This window comes from Thunnus maccoyii, chromosome 15, assembly GCF_910596095.1.
Source record: "Thunnus maccoyii chromosome 15, fThuMac1.1, whole genome shotgun sequence".
Taxonomy (NCBI): Eukaryota; Metazoa; Chordata; class Actinopteri; order Scombriformes; family Scombridae; genus Thunnus; species Thunnus maccoyii.
The window spans coordinates 7,977,388-7,992,566 of NC_056547.1; the positions used below are offsets into that span (position 1 = coordinate 7,977,388).

Genomic DNA, 15,179 nt, shown 5'->3' on the forward strand with positions numbered 1-15,179 from the left:
CTGAAGGTGTCGCCCTTAATGTCTCTGCTGCTTGTCCTTTGTCCCCACCGTCCCCTTTTTCCTCTTTCTCTACTGTCCCCTTGTCTTTTTTCTCCTTCTTTTGTCGGAGTATCCAGGGTTTCTCGAGGACCCCTTGGACTTTCTCCCTTACGCGACAGACCCTTCCTCCACCTGGGGTGGTACTGCCCAGGGCTGCGGCTGTGTTGACCGGGGAAGTGGTGGTGGTTTGGCTTGGGATGCTGGAGACATCTATGATGGCACTAACAGTGTCTTCCTCCCCTGGAAGGCAGAAGACCCCCCTCCAGGCTGGGCTGGGATTGGGGGACACTTCAAGTATTCTGTTGCCCAATAGGCCCCCAACAGTGGCACTCACAGAGCCAGGCGAAAGAGTATTGCTGTGCAGATTTGTTTTGGAATGAATAAACTGGGCATCAGGCACTGTTATAGGAGTCCTAGCTATGTTGCTAAAATCTGAATCTACCGTTTCTACAATCGCTCCCTTTTCCTCATCATCGTCATCCTCTTCCTCTCTTTCATCGAGCTCGTGGCTTCTTTTTCGTCCAAAGTAATCCTGTCCTACCTCGCCTTTCCTGCTCTTTTTGCCCTTGTGCTTACGTCTGAAACGTAGGCGTTTCTTTGGTGAAAGTGGTGGGGCTCCACCGAGTTCCCCCTCCCGAGGAGGCCTGACACAACCCATGGAGTTCCCCATCTCTTTTATGATGAGAGAGAACAATGGATTTAAAAAAAAAAAAGCAAACCACAGAAAAAACAGGCAGTTAATCCATCGGAGACGCCAATTTAATGTTCATTTAGCTTTGCAGTTGTTTAGGAGCAAAATCCCATCCTTCTAAAGACAGACACTGAAGAGGAAATATTCAGATAGGCTGGCGAATGACTGACAGCTCCTTCATCAATCTGTCACCTGTGAGAGATATAAAGTTAAGAAGAGCAAGTTGAGCTCCATTTTGCCTTAAATAACACCAGATGAATATAAAAATGGATGGATGAGCTGTCACTGAAGGAGAGAAGAGGAAAGTCAGTCTTTTCCTCAGGCAGTTATTGGTGTGGTCACGGGGCAGGCAGCTGCAGACTGACGTGTCTCAGTCGCCCCCCCCAACTCCCCCCCCACGTCCTTCCGCTTTCCTTCACCTCACCTGACTTGCACTCAGGCAATTCAGTGGGTAGCCCTGCTCTCCCTGCTGTTTAAGAGTGTATGTGTATGTGCAGGCGGCTGGCTGCTTTACTTGGTCTGTTTTCTTGATCCCAGAAGATTTGTGGTCGCAGTCAAGGACACAAGGACACAGTTATGTCAGCAGAGCCACACGAGAGAAGAAAATAAATTCGGTTAGGGTCAGGCGCCTGATTTATCACTGTGCTTCTGGCAGGTGAGCTGTTACCCAGTGTAAGGCAATATGTCAAGAAGGATGATGAGTGTGGGAGAGAGAAGAAGGTATTGCAGTCCAGCGTCACACACGCACTGCATGTATGCAAGTGTGAAAGTCTGTGAATGTGTTTGCAGGATTTCTATGAGTGCTGGAATCTCAAGAAGTCCGATGTCACTCTTCGATTCAATATTATAATTCCTTTGAATAAGAGTAGTGACTGCTATTCAATGAATTCAAACATCGCCTGTTGCTATTCCATCCAGGTTCCTTCTTCCGTGTCCAATAAACCACAAAGTATCGCTAAGATTTGTTGTCAGCTTAAGGTGTTGCTGCGATCCGGGAGCTCTATCTACACTCAGATCCAGCAGCTATCTGAGCTCATGAATTAATGATGCTCCTCTCTACTGTGGTAATGTTATTGCAGTGAGAAAGGAGAGAAGTAAAATCCGTAGCGTAGGTCAAACCCCACAACAGAGATCGTAGAAATCCTATCTGTCATGGTAGTCCTAGTGGAAATAGTATTAACGGTGATGCTGTCGATGCCTCTCGTAGTAACGGCGAGCTCGGTGTCTCATTCTGTCGAGGCAGCACAGCGTCCAGATTGGTTGTGGGTGAGAGATAGTGTGCAGTCAGCCAATGCTGCCACAGATTGCTGTGAGATTCAGCCAATACTCTGACAGCTTGCTAAATACTCAATCAGAGCATCGGCTTCCCGCCCCAATGCTTCTCCTTGTCATCCTCCCACGATTTATCCTGCTCATTAAGCTCATGTGATGTGTCAATCCTTCCAGCCTCTGTGTGTGTGTGTGTTCCTGTTGTTGTCAATATGTTGGAATCCAAAATTGCTGGTGTTAATTTCTCCCATTGATGAGATTTTCTTGTCCAGAGCAGCCGGATACCTGTGAAATCATCTCAGTGTAGACCAGAAGTAAGGAGCCAGTCTGAATCTATAGGCAACCGAAAGCAGACAGACTCCACCTTAAGCTTCCCAGACAGCTTAGCATCACATGACTGTCCCCTGGATACCAGTGTAAAGATTCCCCCCCACCTCAATGTCAGACTCCCTGATGACCAGAGTTGGCTGAGAATTGTGTTCCGATACTGTCCAATCATAAACCTCCTGTGTTCTGCTGTCAGTCTGCCAGTTACTCAGGGAAGCTTCCCCTTCATCAGGTGGTGCAGTGCGACGATGCAACAGCCTGACAAAATCCACAGTTTGCAGGAGGTGGGGGGTATTTAGACCATGTCTTACACTGAGGCAAAAAAAAAAGGAAGAAAAAAGAAGGCTCTCGTTTTTGTCGTCTTTCCTCTCTGGTGCCTTTTTCGTCTCTTAATAGCTCCACATGTCCACTTGATCTAATTAGGAGGATGCATCTGGGGTAGGAGCTGGACTCTGAAGCAGAAGAGGAGGAAGGGAGCAAGAGATCGGTCCTCAGTTCGAGTAGCAGACCTAGTTCGCGTACAGATGTTTATCTGGAACAGAGCCAACAAGGATTGAGTGTCCACTGAAGAGCGGTCCTGAACTTCACGCAGCACGGCGGCGGAGGTAAGGACAAGGGTCGGCACGCATGTCCCCTTTAAAAACAAAGACATGCAGGGAGCAAAACCAGGCAATACAGGGCGTCTCCTGCTAAAAAGGAGGCTGTGTCTCCGTCAGACAAGCGTGGCTGGATTGATCCAATTGATACGGTGGAAGCTAGAGAAACAGCAAGTGTGTGGCTGTCCAAGAGAGAGTGTGAGCGTGTGTTTGTGCCTTCAAGGATGGGCGGTCCCCTGGTCAGCTGTGTGCGAGCCCTTCTGCATACGTGTACACCAGTGTGTCTTGTCCTGGCTGTGCGTTTGTGGTTTGAGGCCTGCTGATCAGGGGAAGCCGGGAGCTCCAGTGACAGCAGGCAGCCTGGATTCGTCTCTCCCACGGCTTGCTTCGCTGCTCCGCTTTATCCCTCGCTCGCAGACGCCGGCAGAGGGAGAGAAAAGCTTTTATCTCCCGGCTGCTGCAGCTTCACACTCTCTTCTGCTCGCTCTCTCTCACTCTCACAATCCACCCCTCCCCTCCTTGGCTCTCCTCCTCCTCCTATCCGCTTCCTTGTTACTCCTGCCCTCACTCTCCCTCTCACACTCTCTCTCTCTGTGTCTTTCTAGCTCTCTCACTCGGCTGTTAGTGAGCAGTTTTCTATGCCACAAACACACATTTGCACACACACTTGACCCAAAAGCTTCCTTGAATGACAGGCTGCAACAGGAACAGGGAAAAAACAGCGAGCAGGAAAGAAATCAAATCTAAATGAGACTTGCGTCTCGTTTCTCCAAAATGAGAAACAGGAAAGCACTTCAATCTGCCTCTCTCTCTCTCTCTCTCTCTCTCTCTCTCTCTCTCCATCTATTCCCTCCAATCTCCATCTGCCCAGCAAGCTACAGGTTATGAATGGTTCTGAGGTGAAAAGGGAAGGCAGAGGGAGAAAGAGAGCGAGTGAAGAGATTTGAGGGAATTAAGAGGAAGTTGTAAAGGACAGAAGAAAAAGAGGAGGGAACGGACCAAAGCTGTGAAAGGATCAAAAGCTGAGGGGGGAGTAAACAGGGGTACACACACCTACTGGTTGTATTTCTGAAAACAAATGAGCTGGAGTTTTAAAGTAATATTGAATTCACAGGATTTCGGCATAAAAATGATGAATTACCTGGATTTTACAGGCATTTAATCCACTGGATTGGCCAAAAATAGCTCTTTCCCATCAAATATACAGTTAGTGCTGTGCTGAAACAATTAGTCGATTGCTTGACTGACAAAAAATATTGATAATTAAATAGTTGAAGTCATATATCAAGCAAAACTGCCAACTAAAAAGCAATCATTGTTTCTGCTGTTCTCTCTGTCATCATTGTAAATTGTATCTTTGGGTTTTGGACTGTTAATCTGACAGATATCATCTTTCTGAAGTTGTGATTCTTATCATTTTCTGACATTTTAGAGACTGAACAATTACTCTGGAAAAAGTTAAAAGATTAATCAACAATGGGAAGTACCATTAGTTGCAGCCAAGATGGAAAATTTGATCCACATTGTCTTCCCAACATGTCACATATCTAACTCACCTCCTACACCGTCCAACACATTTAAAAGGCCTGTAGCTACAATCTTAAACAGTTCCTATAGGTTTCCACCCACCATCACTGCACACAAGTTAAATAACACAGCCCAGACAGTGCATGTGATCCTGTACAGTATAGCTCTAACACTGCAGGAGAAGAGGATTCGTCACCAATTGGCACCAACGCTGCAGACGTATGAGCTACTCTGCATATACAGTAAGTGCCTCATGTATGGAAAATGTTTTCACAGAGACAGATATGGATGGAAAACCACTAACAGGCCTTTACTCTGATGTGGTGAAAGCAACGGTAATCCATCTTCTCCCAGTAACCGAAACCATAAGAGAGCACCATACACACAAACACACACACACACGCAAAGGGCTTGAACCAATGGGAAAAAAGCGCTAATCAAGTCCCCGAGGCTTTCATCCCTTGACTGTGGCTACATGCCATCGTGAGCTGTGCTAATCAGACTGCAACGTTCATCTGAACCTCATGCCAGCTTTTCATAAGACACAGCCGCTGCATGTTGGACTGTCAGAAGCTCTTCTGATCATAAATTTGGTTGCTCTTTTGGCGATAATGTGCACTGATGCATAGAGATTGATCTTGATTTTAATGATCGTAATTCGTCGGGCCGCAGCTGAGCTCGAGAGTAGCTTCAATAAGCTAAGCCTTCATGTTCTTACATCCCAAGGCTGATCTGAAAAGTAAATTTGAAATCAAACTTTAGACACACTATTTCACTACCGACCACTGTTAAAAACCAATTACAGTGATGAAAGGCCCACTTCACTATGCTGTAGATATTTCTGGCAATGCAAGCACTTGAAAGCAGCAATCTACAAAACTACAAAATCATATGCAGCTGTATTGCTGCCCCAAGCTAGCACGACAGAATATGGGGAAATATTATAATGAACTCAAAGACCTCTGACTTATTTACATTACTGAACAAGATTAAACAATTGATAAACACAAACGATAAAAGACTGAACATAAAAAAAGTAATTGAACCTAATTTGTGTTGCTTAGAAACCTTGTGACTAACTGTTACTGTGTTATGTGAGAAGGAGTAATAAATGTTGAGGAGACAAAGGGAGATTTTTTTTCAAGAGCTACATGGGCCATACTTTTTTTCTTAATGCTGATCCTGTTTCTGCTCCAAACAGCGTGTTCAATGGTGGCGTTAAAGAACTGTACATAACCTATCGCTACATACAGTTGATCAATGGTTTGAGCAATATATCAATATAGCTAAACAGCTCGAGTAAGGTACTACCACAGCTTGGGTTAGGAGCTATCTAAGCACTGAGGAATGCTTAAAACATACATGTGCGTATTTTCTGCAGTGTAGTGCACTGTAAAACAATATTCAATTAATGGCAATTAACTTCTTTAAATGGGCACTACAGTCTGAAGTGAAGTCTGTTATAACTGACACAGATGGTGATCGATTGATGCAATAAAGTTAGTACTTAAGAACGACACAAATGAACCGGCCCCCACCTGCTGATTCTGCCTCGCAGCAGCTCCGAGAGGCGATGATGAATTTCCTCATCGGCCCAAAAAAATGAACTCACTTGGCATTAGCGCTGGCATACAGCTAGCTTAGCAAACCACAGGGTGCAGCAGGAGCAGTGCATTAATGTATGAAGAGCTCTCTTTATACATCCATGGAGGAGTGCCCAAGGACAGGGACTTCCAACGAGCCGGGTCATCTTCAATACTGAGCTTACTGGTGACACCTACTGGTTTAATGGAGTAACTACAGCAAGGACAGATTATGATAGATTTCTATCATTACTGGTGGGTTAAAGCTGTGTTTTTAATTGCTCTGACAATCACAGCTGTGGTAATTCATAACATTCACAATGCCAAGTATGCAGTCACAGTCTTGCAGATGAGATTTATGCTTTCACTTTATTCATTTTAAGTCATGTGCTAGACAGAACACGGCTGTCAGGAAGGCAGATATTTGCATATACATTGAGGAGACTAAATCACGTCTGAGTTTAAAGCTGTTTGGTTTCAGCAGGACTGCTGAGGAAGCAGGATTACCACACAGAAAGACCTCATGAGTAACTTGATGTGTTGGTGAAATAATGACTAACAACTAACAACAGCTTTGACCCAAATGAAAAATGATAGCTGGGAGAGGGTTCCTATAATTAGCTGGTGCCGTGAGTCACTCATTTGCACATACACATCCCGGTCACAGAGACCTGGAGGCTTGTTTCCAGAAATGGCTTCCTCATCATCATCATCATCATCATAATCATCATCATGATCATTAGACCAAAGAGGCCGGTGGGAATAATGTAGAAATTATAGATTACTCTAGTGATCTGGGCCACATATCGTAGTGAACATTTGTCTCATGTCAACCACAACAAACACTGCAGCGGCTTTAAGAGCTTTCTGCAGCTTTCTTTACACTTATTTCCAACTGTGAGCTGTGATTGGACAAGTGCTGGTCGATATATAAACTAGTATTTTGTATTAATATCACACTGAGTCAAGAGGCAAAACAATATTGCTTGTATATTCAAGATAAGAGTTGAAATCTTAATATAGCATATAGCATAGAGTTTGGGAGTTAGAAGGGATAACATGATGCAGAACATATGCGGAACATGAATACACACGTGGTCCCTCTGATACACCAGAATGCATTTAGAAAAAGTGATCTAACCGCTAACATGCTGCAGGAACACAGAGCTCTGTGTGTGTGTGTGTGTGACTGGAGTTTCTCACTGCAGCTCTAATTTAAAAGTGTCGTCATCTCCTGAACCTAATGAACTCTGGAAACACTGAAACCATTTGCTACTCTGCGCGGGCCAATTCCCTCTCTCTCTCTCTCTCTCTCTCTCTTTCTCCCTGCTTTTTTTTAACCCTCTTTCAATTTATGTCCTCCACAACTCCTGCAGCCTGTTTCAACCCTCGTCCTGTCCATCATCTCTGCATCACTTCATCCCTCCTCCTCCTCCTCCTCTCTCTCTCTCTCTCTCTCTCTCTCTCTCTCTCTCTGTGTAACAAGATGTTCTGCTGACTCACGCTCACTGAATCGTTTGCCGGGGTGTCATGCACTACTGTTTCCATGGCAACCGTCTGGCAGTGTCACCTTGCTGCGGGTCACGTCACAGCACAGTCTAGTGGTCGACAGCAGCAACTACATCTGTTGCTGCTGACCATAATATCTGAAATCAAATTTTTACTCATTTGCTCTTGTGTGTAACATAGCTGCCATGCGTGACTGGGAACAAGTGGTAATTAGGGTCCTGCTGTAATGATTTGAACGGAGTACAACCCTATCTGCAGGCTACGGTGGAAATGATTCCACATCAGGAAATGACTGACCGTCTAGATTAAACACACTGCCCTTTAGACAAGATTTATTTCACCAACAAAATAATAATCACACTTCCTCTCAACGATGCAGCGTTGAGAAGCTGCTTTTCATTTAGACCTTGTAGTTGAAGATCATCTAAAGTGGTTGTCAGCTGCAATGCAGACGGTGTTTTTTTCTGAAATTATTGAGACTTTGCATATACAGTAAGTGGTTGTTATTAGCGAATATGCTAATCACTGCGGATATAGTAGTATACAGTATGTCTTGTTAGATAAAGGGAATCTATAAGAGTTGTTATATTTATTTATATATGGTTTATTCCTTCCACTTGTACAGTAACGCTACAGTAAAGATACAGCACGCCTGAAGCTCTGGAACACACTGTAAACCCAGGATCAGGGTTCATATGAAAGACATGGACTTGAACATGTTGCCTCCTGTGCTGCTTTAATGCATTTGCTGTCAAACAGCCAAAAATGTCATACAGAGTCGTAGAGGACGACCTCCGGCAAGGGCCTCCCAGAGACACGCTAAAGCCAGCAACGCAAATAAAAGACAGATATGCACAAAAACTTTAGAACAAAGTCACATTGAACGCTTGCATAAAATACTTCAATGAGTGCAGCTACAAAAACACCTTTTGCCTTTTGTCACTGCAGAGTTTTCTGTTAATAAGCTGAGCAGATGTCTGTACGTTCTCACTGTACAGACTGAAGTAAACATACTGGAAAGGAAACAGTCTCAAACATCCAGAATTAATCTGGATCAAAGCTTCAACAGAAGTAAACTTCCAGCTAGCGATGGAAAAAACAACCTCCTCTGTTACATAAGCCTACACTGGTTTGGCAGCACACATATATACATATATATATATATATATACACACACACAATTTAGCTCATCCTGGTAGTGATAATAACTCAAATCCTTACAGCTGGACACAAAGTAACTACAGGGCAACATAGAAATAAACACCACATTTGCAGCCATTTGTTTTCATTGAAATCTACTCAAAATCCAGATTGAATGACTACAGTAACGATGTCGGCCATAATGTCTTTATTACATAATCAATTAGAGGTGTTATTTAATTAGGGGCTGGATCAAAGCAGCTTTTGATGCCCAGAAATCATAGAGTAAGTGCATACAGGTTTAACTCAGGAAACACAGAGGCAGAAGCTACAGAACAACATATAAAGACACAGACCTGGAAGTGAAGGATGATGGTCCAGATGAGACCTAATGTCAGTTTGGGGTTCCCGTCTGTGATGTCATCGTTCCTGATGTTTACAAGTTTGACCTGAAAATGGGGAAAACAGAAGATTTTTTAGTTTGGTTTCTTTACAAAAGTAACCTGTTTTGATACATGTATGACCACTGAGAAGAAAATGCATAACTTGTCTTCATTTCTGCATGTGTGTGCATGTTGTAAAATGACCTGTCTTCCAATTATCATGCCTATTATGTGTCTCTGAGACCTTATTAAATCTGCTGCCTCTAGCCAAGCCCAGTCACACATACTGTATAATTAGACCTGCGGTGGAACTCAGAAAGGATCCATAGAAAAGAAAAGAAAAGGTCAGTTCTCCACCGCCGCCGCCACTGCTGCTGCTGCTGCTGTCTCCAGGAAACGAGACAAGAGATACAACACAAAGTTGTTCAAGCGGTTTGACGCAGTGACAGAAATTTGGCAGACTGGAGAGATACGGAGGAAGAGGAGGTTTAAGGGAGTGAGAGAGCTGCGGTCTGAAGTGAGAGAGAGATTAATTTGGAGGAAGGGCAGCGAGGTGAGATGAGGAGGATGAGAAGGAAACAATGAAAGATGCAGTATGAGAGAGGAAGCAGATAAGTCAGTATGATGAAGCTCTTCACTGCAGATACAGGATGGATAAAGAGTGCGGTATTCATTCATTTTTATTTTTGTTATTATTATTTTTACCATTCACTCTCCTGTTGTTACAGGTTGTGGGAGGGGCTATTACTGTTTGTAATGCCCTGTATCTACTGCAAAATATGAATAAAAATATATATATTTTTAAAAATGCAGCTCTCTCCACTGCAGCAGCAGACCATCTGGCACGAGAAGCTGCCCGGTCCCAGGATGATAAGTAGTTATAATCACATGCTTAGCCTCTGCTTCTGCAAAACCGGTCGAATTTGCTGCACAGAACTACAGAATAAGCACCAGGAAGTTTAAACTATCAGTAAGTTGTTCATTCACACCAGGCATGTTCAGAGAAGCTTATAAATAGTTTTCACACAAATTAACACACCGAGACACCCAGAAAGAGAAGAGTCGTGTGGCTTAAGATAAACAACCCCAAAACACAAGGCCTTATGGGTAAAGAGAGAAAGATGCTGACTCCTGATAGCGAGCGATTTCTAAATCCTGGAAATGCTTCCAGTACATAACAACATGCACCACACTGCAGTCTGGACTAATACTTATATTGAGATATTTTTAATCATTCTGAACACAACATGAGATAAATAATGACCAAGAGCACAGAAAAATCCACCATGTTTGCTACAATAAAGGTTTAATTTAGGGCTGCAACTACAACTATGATTATTTTCATTGTCGATTAGTCGTTTTGTCTATAAAATAGTTAAAATGCCCGTTTAATTTCAGTCAGAGTGAAAGGTCATGTCTATAGATGTACTCTTGTTTATTTAGACTTCTTTGACTCATCTTATGGGATCATAAGCTACTTGTGAGTGACCTCTGGTGTGATTCCACTCAATCCAATTATAAAAACACAACAAGGAATACTCTGAAATAATGACTGAGGATGAAATGATATGTCTGTCTGTCAGTTTTCATGCATACCTGTCTCTGTTTGAGGAAGTCCAGCGCTATTTGGACGTTCTGTAATCGATGAAATCTCATCCGCCCCTTTTCTCTGGGCTGGAAAAGAAGACAGAAGAGAAAAACAAAATAATGAGTAAACAGATTCATTTCTCAGTTTTTTGTAGTGACAAAATGCTAAAAGCAGCAGTGTGTTTAAATAAAGCTGAATACAATCCACAGTGCAGTGAAGTCAAAAACTCAGCACAGCTGTATTGACATGAAATGATCCTCTGGGGGGGAGGGGGGGGGGGGGGCGCTGTCTTCAACAGTAGCTGTTAAAGACATGCCAAAAACTGTGGAGCAAAACAGACTCAAAACCATGCTGGTTTAGAACGGAAAATGCAAATTTCATGTCAAACCATTCTTCTCTTCCTTTCCTTTACTCCATCCTTTATTCACAAATAGATTTTAGAGAGAGGAGAGATACGGTTGAAAAGAAAGAAAGAGACAGAAACATACATTCACACTCTGGCTGTAAAGATACATGAGTTCAGAGCAGGATGAAGGTTCACACCAGGCTGGGAGAGAGGGGTTACACTTGAGATTAATTATCACATCAGCAAAACAGCAGAAGGAGAAGAGAGGAGAAGAGGATATATGTGTGTATATATATATATAACTTACTTAAAGCTGTTTACATGTTTATGTATAATAATACTACGCATGCTGCACGCTGGAGTGTTTTATATTTTATCATCATGCTCCTGTTTTTTTGGGTCCAATAATTACTTTGAGGAAAAAATATTTCACAGATATGTGTGAATTTGCATTCTTGAACTATTTTTTGCCTTCATTTATTAAATATAACAGTAGATTTATAAGCAAACCACTATTATATCTTTGAAATAGCAAATCGAGCCAAAATGGATAAAAATATATATATATGATTTACAGTATAAGCTATATTTTATTGTGTGCAATACATGCAACGTAGCACTAAAGCACTGTTGGGTGAAAACTCTGAAAAATCTCTGAAAGGCCACATTTTTTTTTGATGGATGATCCTCCGTACATCTAAACCAGAGAGCGAAACCACCGAAACCGGAGTTAGGATGTTGTCACCCAACAGGAATGATGGTATGTGTTGTGTCATACAAAAAACAAACAAAACCACAGCATTATCTACTGTATGGTGACATGTACAGCCCGGTTTTGGAAGTCAGTGGCACAGCACTCTCATGCAGCCTCACAGCTCCACCTGTAGGGGGCAGAGGGGTAAAGCTGAAGGGGTCAGAGGTCAGAAGTGAGAGAGTGAGCGCGGTGGCGGTGGGGAAGGGGGGAGAGGGTTGTTTTTTTCGTTTTCGAACATACTCCCTGAGCTCCTTCCTCCTCCTCATCCTCCCCTCTGAGTAAGATGAGAGGGGGGGCCCGCAAGGCGTATGCCCTTTTCAATGCGGGGCCGCTCTTCTGTTGCTATGGTAACAGAAGGAAGGGAATGGGAGATAGAAAGAGAGGAAGAAGGAAAAAAAAGATGTAGTATGAGAAAGAGGACTGGATGATTTGAGGGTAAGAACCAAATAAACAAGGAACCAAAGTAGAGTAAAACTGTAAAACACTGGAAATAATTGTGAACCAACCAATATTGATGAAAATGTTATGAAAAATGGGAATTTGAACACCTAAAATTCCACGATAAAACTCTGAAAAAGTTGTATGCCACAAGTGAAAGCTCCAGAAAAGCAACTAAACAGACTTTCTGACTGATCTATTTGATTGTCAGGATGGAAACATTAACTTCAATCTCAACTTTTGAGCCAAAACGGACAAGAAAGTGCTCAGAAAGTCCACGACAACCTGTGTGATACGATCAAAAGCTCCAGAACAGCAACAGATTGTTTTGTCAACGCCTGTAAATAAAGTTAAGATAACATACTGATGAGTCACTCCTCTTCCATGAAACAATTATTTTGTCTTTCTATTGTTCTGTCAGTTTCTCTTTCCCACAGAGGGCAGGGTTTATATCTATGTGTTTGTGTGTGTGTGTGTGTGTGTGTGTCTAAACAGACCACACTCAGCAGTCTGTCTCTGTTAGTCTACCTGTCTGCCGCTGAACCAGCCTGTGACACATTGTAGCCGGTCTGTCTGTCAGAATTAACGCTAACACTCTGGACTGAGCCACTGAGGCTCCAAATAATGCATCACTGTTGGTTACGTGACATGCTGGTAATCTAAAAATGTCAGGTTGTTCAACTTTGGCATTAATCATGTGTCGGCCTTGAGCGGAAAGTCACCTCAATGTCTTAAAAACTTTAAGCTGGAAAAGTTTCATCCCGAACTCTGTGGATTACGATGCACTGAGCTGAGGGTGACGGGGTGTGTGTGTGATGAAGCAGAGGAGGAGTGTGTGATACGTATTGTGTGATAATTAGTGAGGAAATAATAAATGAGTGTGTGCGAGGATGTGTGTGTGTAAGGGAGGTAAAAATCCATACCAGGGTGACACCAGAGAGGACCTCCAGCAAGGAAATCAGGTTGTGTCCATCCCTCAGGTCTTCGTACAGGTCTGTGATGTGCTTCCTCACCTTAAAGAGAGGTAGAGAAGGGAAGAGAGAGGAGGGAGAGGATGGAGAGGGGTGAAGGACAAAGAAGTAAGGTCAGGGGGGGAGAGGGATGGAGGAAAAGGAATGAAGAGGAGAGAGAGATGAGAGAGGGGGGGATGGGGAGAAAAACAGAAAGACAGGAAGTTAATTCCACACTCCAATCATCCCTCTGTTGATTCAACACTGTTGACATCTGCCAGACTGATTTCCCCTCAGCTGACAGGGCCGGTGACAGCGGTTGCCGGGCCAACGGAGACGGAGCACCAGCTGTGGCTCTTGTCTCTGTTGCCATGACATCATCTCCGCATGGAGTGGGGGGATGGGGGGATGGGTGGGATGAGTAGTGGGGGGCTGTCACCAGCAGAGACCGCTGGCATGGTGACTCAGCAGCCCAGTGGAGCAGTGTGATCGGCATCACTGCTTGTTTTGTTTGAAAGTGGGACACTCAGAGAGAGAGAGAGAGAGACAGGAAGTGACTTATCTTCTATGCACTATTGAGAAATTGTGTATTTTAGTTAGTATTTTCTATTTTTTTTGTATGTACCACAGGTCTTTAGATGTGCAGTAAATGTACAACAGCATGAGACTGACTGAAATCCATATTTTGTTTTTTCTCATGAGGCCTTATTTTCTACAATATGATGTCTGGAAACTTGCTGCTTGCTTGTGCAAAGGAAAACAGTATCAAAATATAAAAACACAACTAATCATTATAATACGCCCGTATCATGCCTTGAGTGACACGTGTGATGCAATGTCTCATGTTCTGAGAGGACAGGAAAGTTAAATTATTAAAATGATTTAAGTGATGGGGGACAAAATCCACAGATACGTTTATCTGAAGATAATGGGAGGCTTCAGTCATCTGAGTTAGTCTAATAAAGTGGATATCTTCCACAGTTAAAGGCTCCCTCTTTGTGTCTCAACAGACAGTGTTTTCCTGTTCAGCTGCAGTAGAAGGGTCGTAACAGAAAGAGGCAGTAAAAAGATGATTGATTATTGACTTGATTTGACTAAACTGGATAACTGAAGCCTCATATTAGCTTCAAATAAAATTTTAACTACTTTTGCACAGAAGGAAGGCTGTGGATTTTATGCCTCATCACTTATATGATTATATTTAAAGTTAAAGTGCGTTATGAAAGGATCTCTTAACGTCCAGTATGAACAGCAGGAATGATTACAACAAGAAGAACATGTGTCAGTGTTCATTCGGGCTCCTGACTGTTGTTTTAGGACAGAAAAAACAGAAAAATATTTGCAAACGATGCATTTACATTAACACTCAAGTTGTTCCATTACAGATGAAAAAATAGAGGCAGCTCTTCTTCTATCTTGACTACTTTCCAATTCATCAGTTTACGCAGTATGAAAAAACTGCGGAGAAAAACAGCCACACCAGGCAGAAACAATGGAAAAGTTTTCTTTCTAAACATTTTAAAGGGCATTTATCTTCATGAGAAATCAGACAGCGGAGAGACAGGAAAGGCTGGGAGGCAACAAACGTCAGGCATTCTTACCCAAAATGTTGCTTCAATGTTTCAGAGCCAGCCGGGCAAACAAGGACACATGTCCACCTGCATTACAGTGATTTTCCTGCTTCACGCTGCACCTGCACTGACTAAGTTTTGCTGCAGTCCTGGCCTCAGGACAAAAACATGTACTACCGCCTTTTACCACAAGAGGGCAACACAGTCTCATTAGTAGGCTGAGAGAGTAAAGCCTTCCTCACTCTCCAACTGTGTAACAAATTAAAGAAAAAATCTGAAACAAGCTGAAAATTGTCTCCAACTTAAAACTGCGGCAACAAAAGTAACAACATGCCTCCCACCCTTCCCTCATTTCTTCCTCTCACCATCTATTTTTCCTCATCTGTGTCACACTCTCACCATTGTGTCGCTGCCTCTATTCCTCTACGGATGGTTGACACCAGCTGGTTTAGAAGGGAGCTGACGATA

The 15,179-nt window shown here is 43.1% G+C and overlaps 1 protein-coding gene across 13 annotated transcripts in view; it reads right to left on the reverse strand.

Moving 5' to 3' along the window:
- Positions 1-15,179, reverse strand: part of macf1a (microtubule actin crosslinking factor 1a) — a 236,795-nt gene that overhangs the window by 113,397 nt on the left and 108,219 nt on the right. For all 13 annotated transcript variants that reach the window (XM_042434970.1, XM_042434975.1, XM_042434969.1 and 10 more), the window contains 3 exons: positions 13,114-13,203; positions 10,661-10,738; positions 9,038-9,130 (listed from right to left, as the gene is read on the reverse strand). In XM_042434970.1, coding sequence (XP_042290904.1) covers positions 9,038-9,130; positions 10,661-10,738; positions 13,114-13,203 — 261 coding nt within the window. The remainder of the gene's footprint in view (positions 1-9,037; positions 9,131-10,660; positions 10,739-13,113; positions 13,204-15,179) is intronic.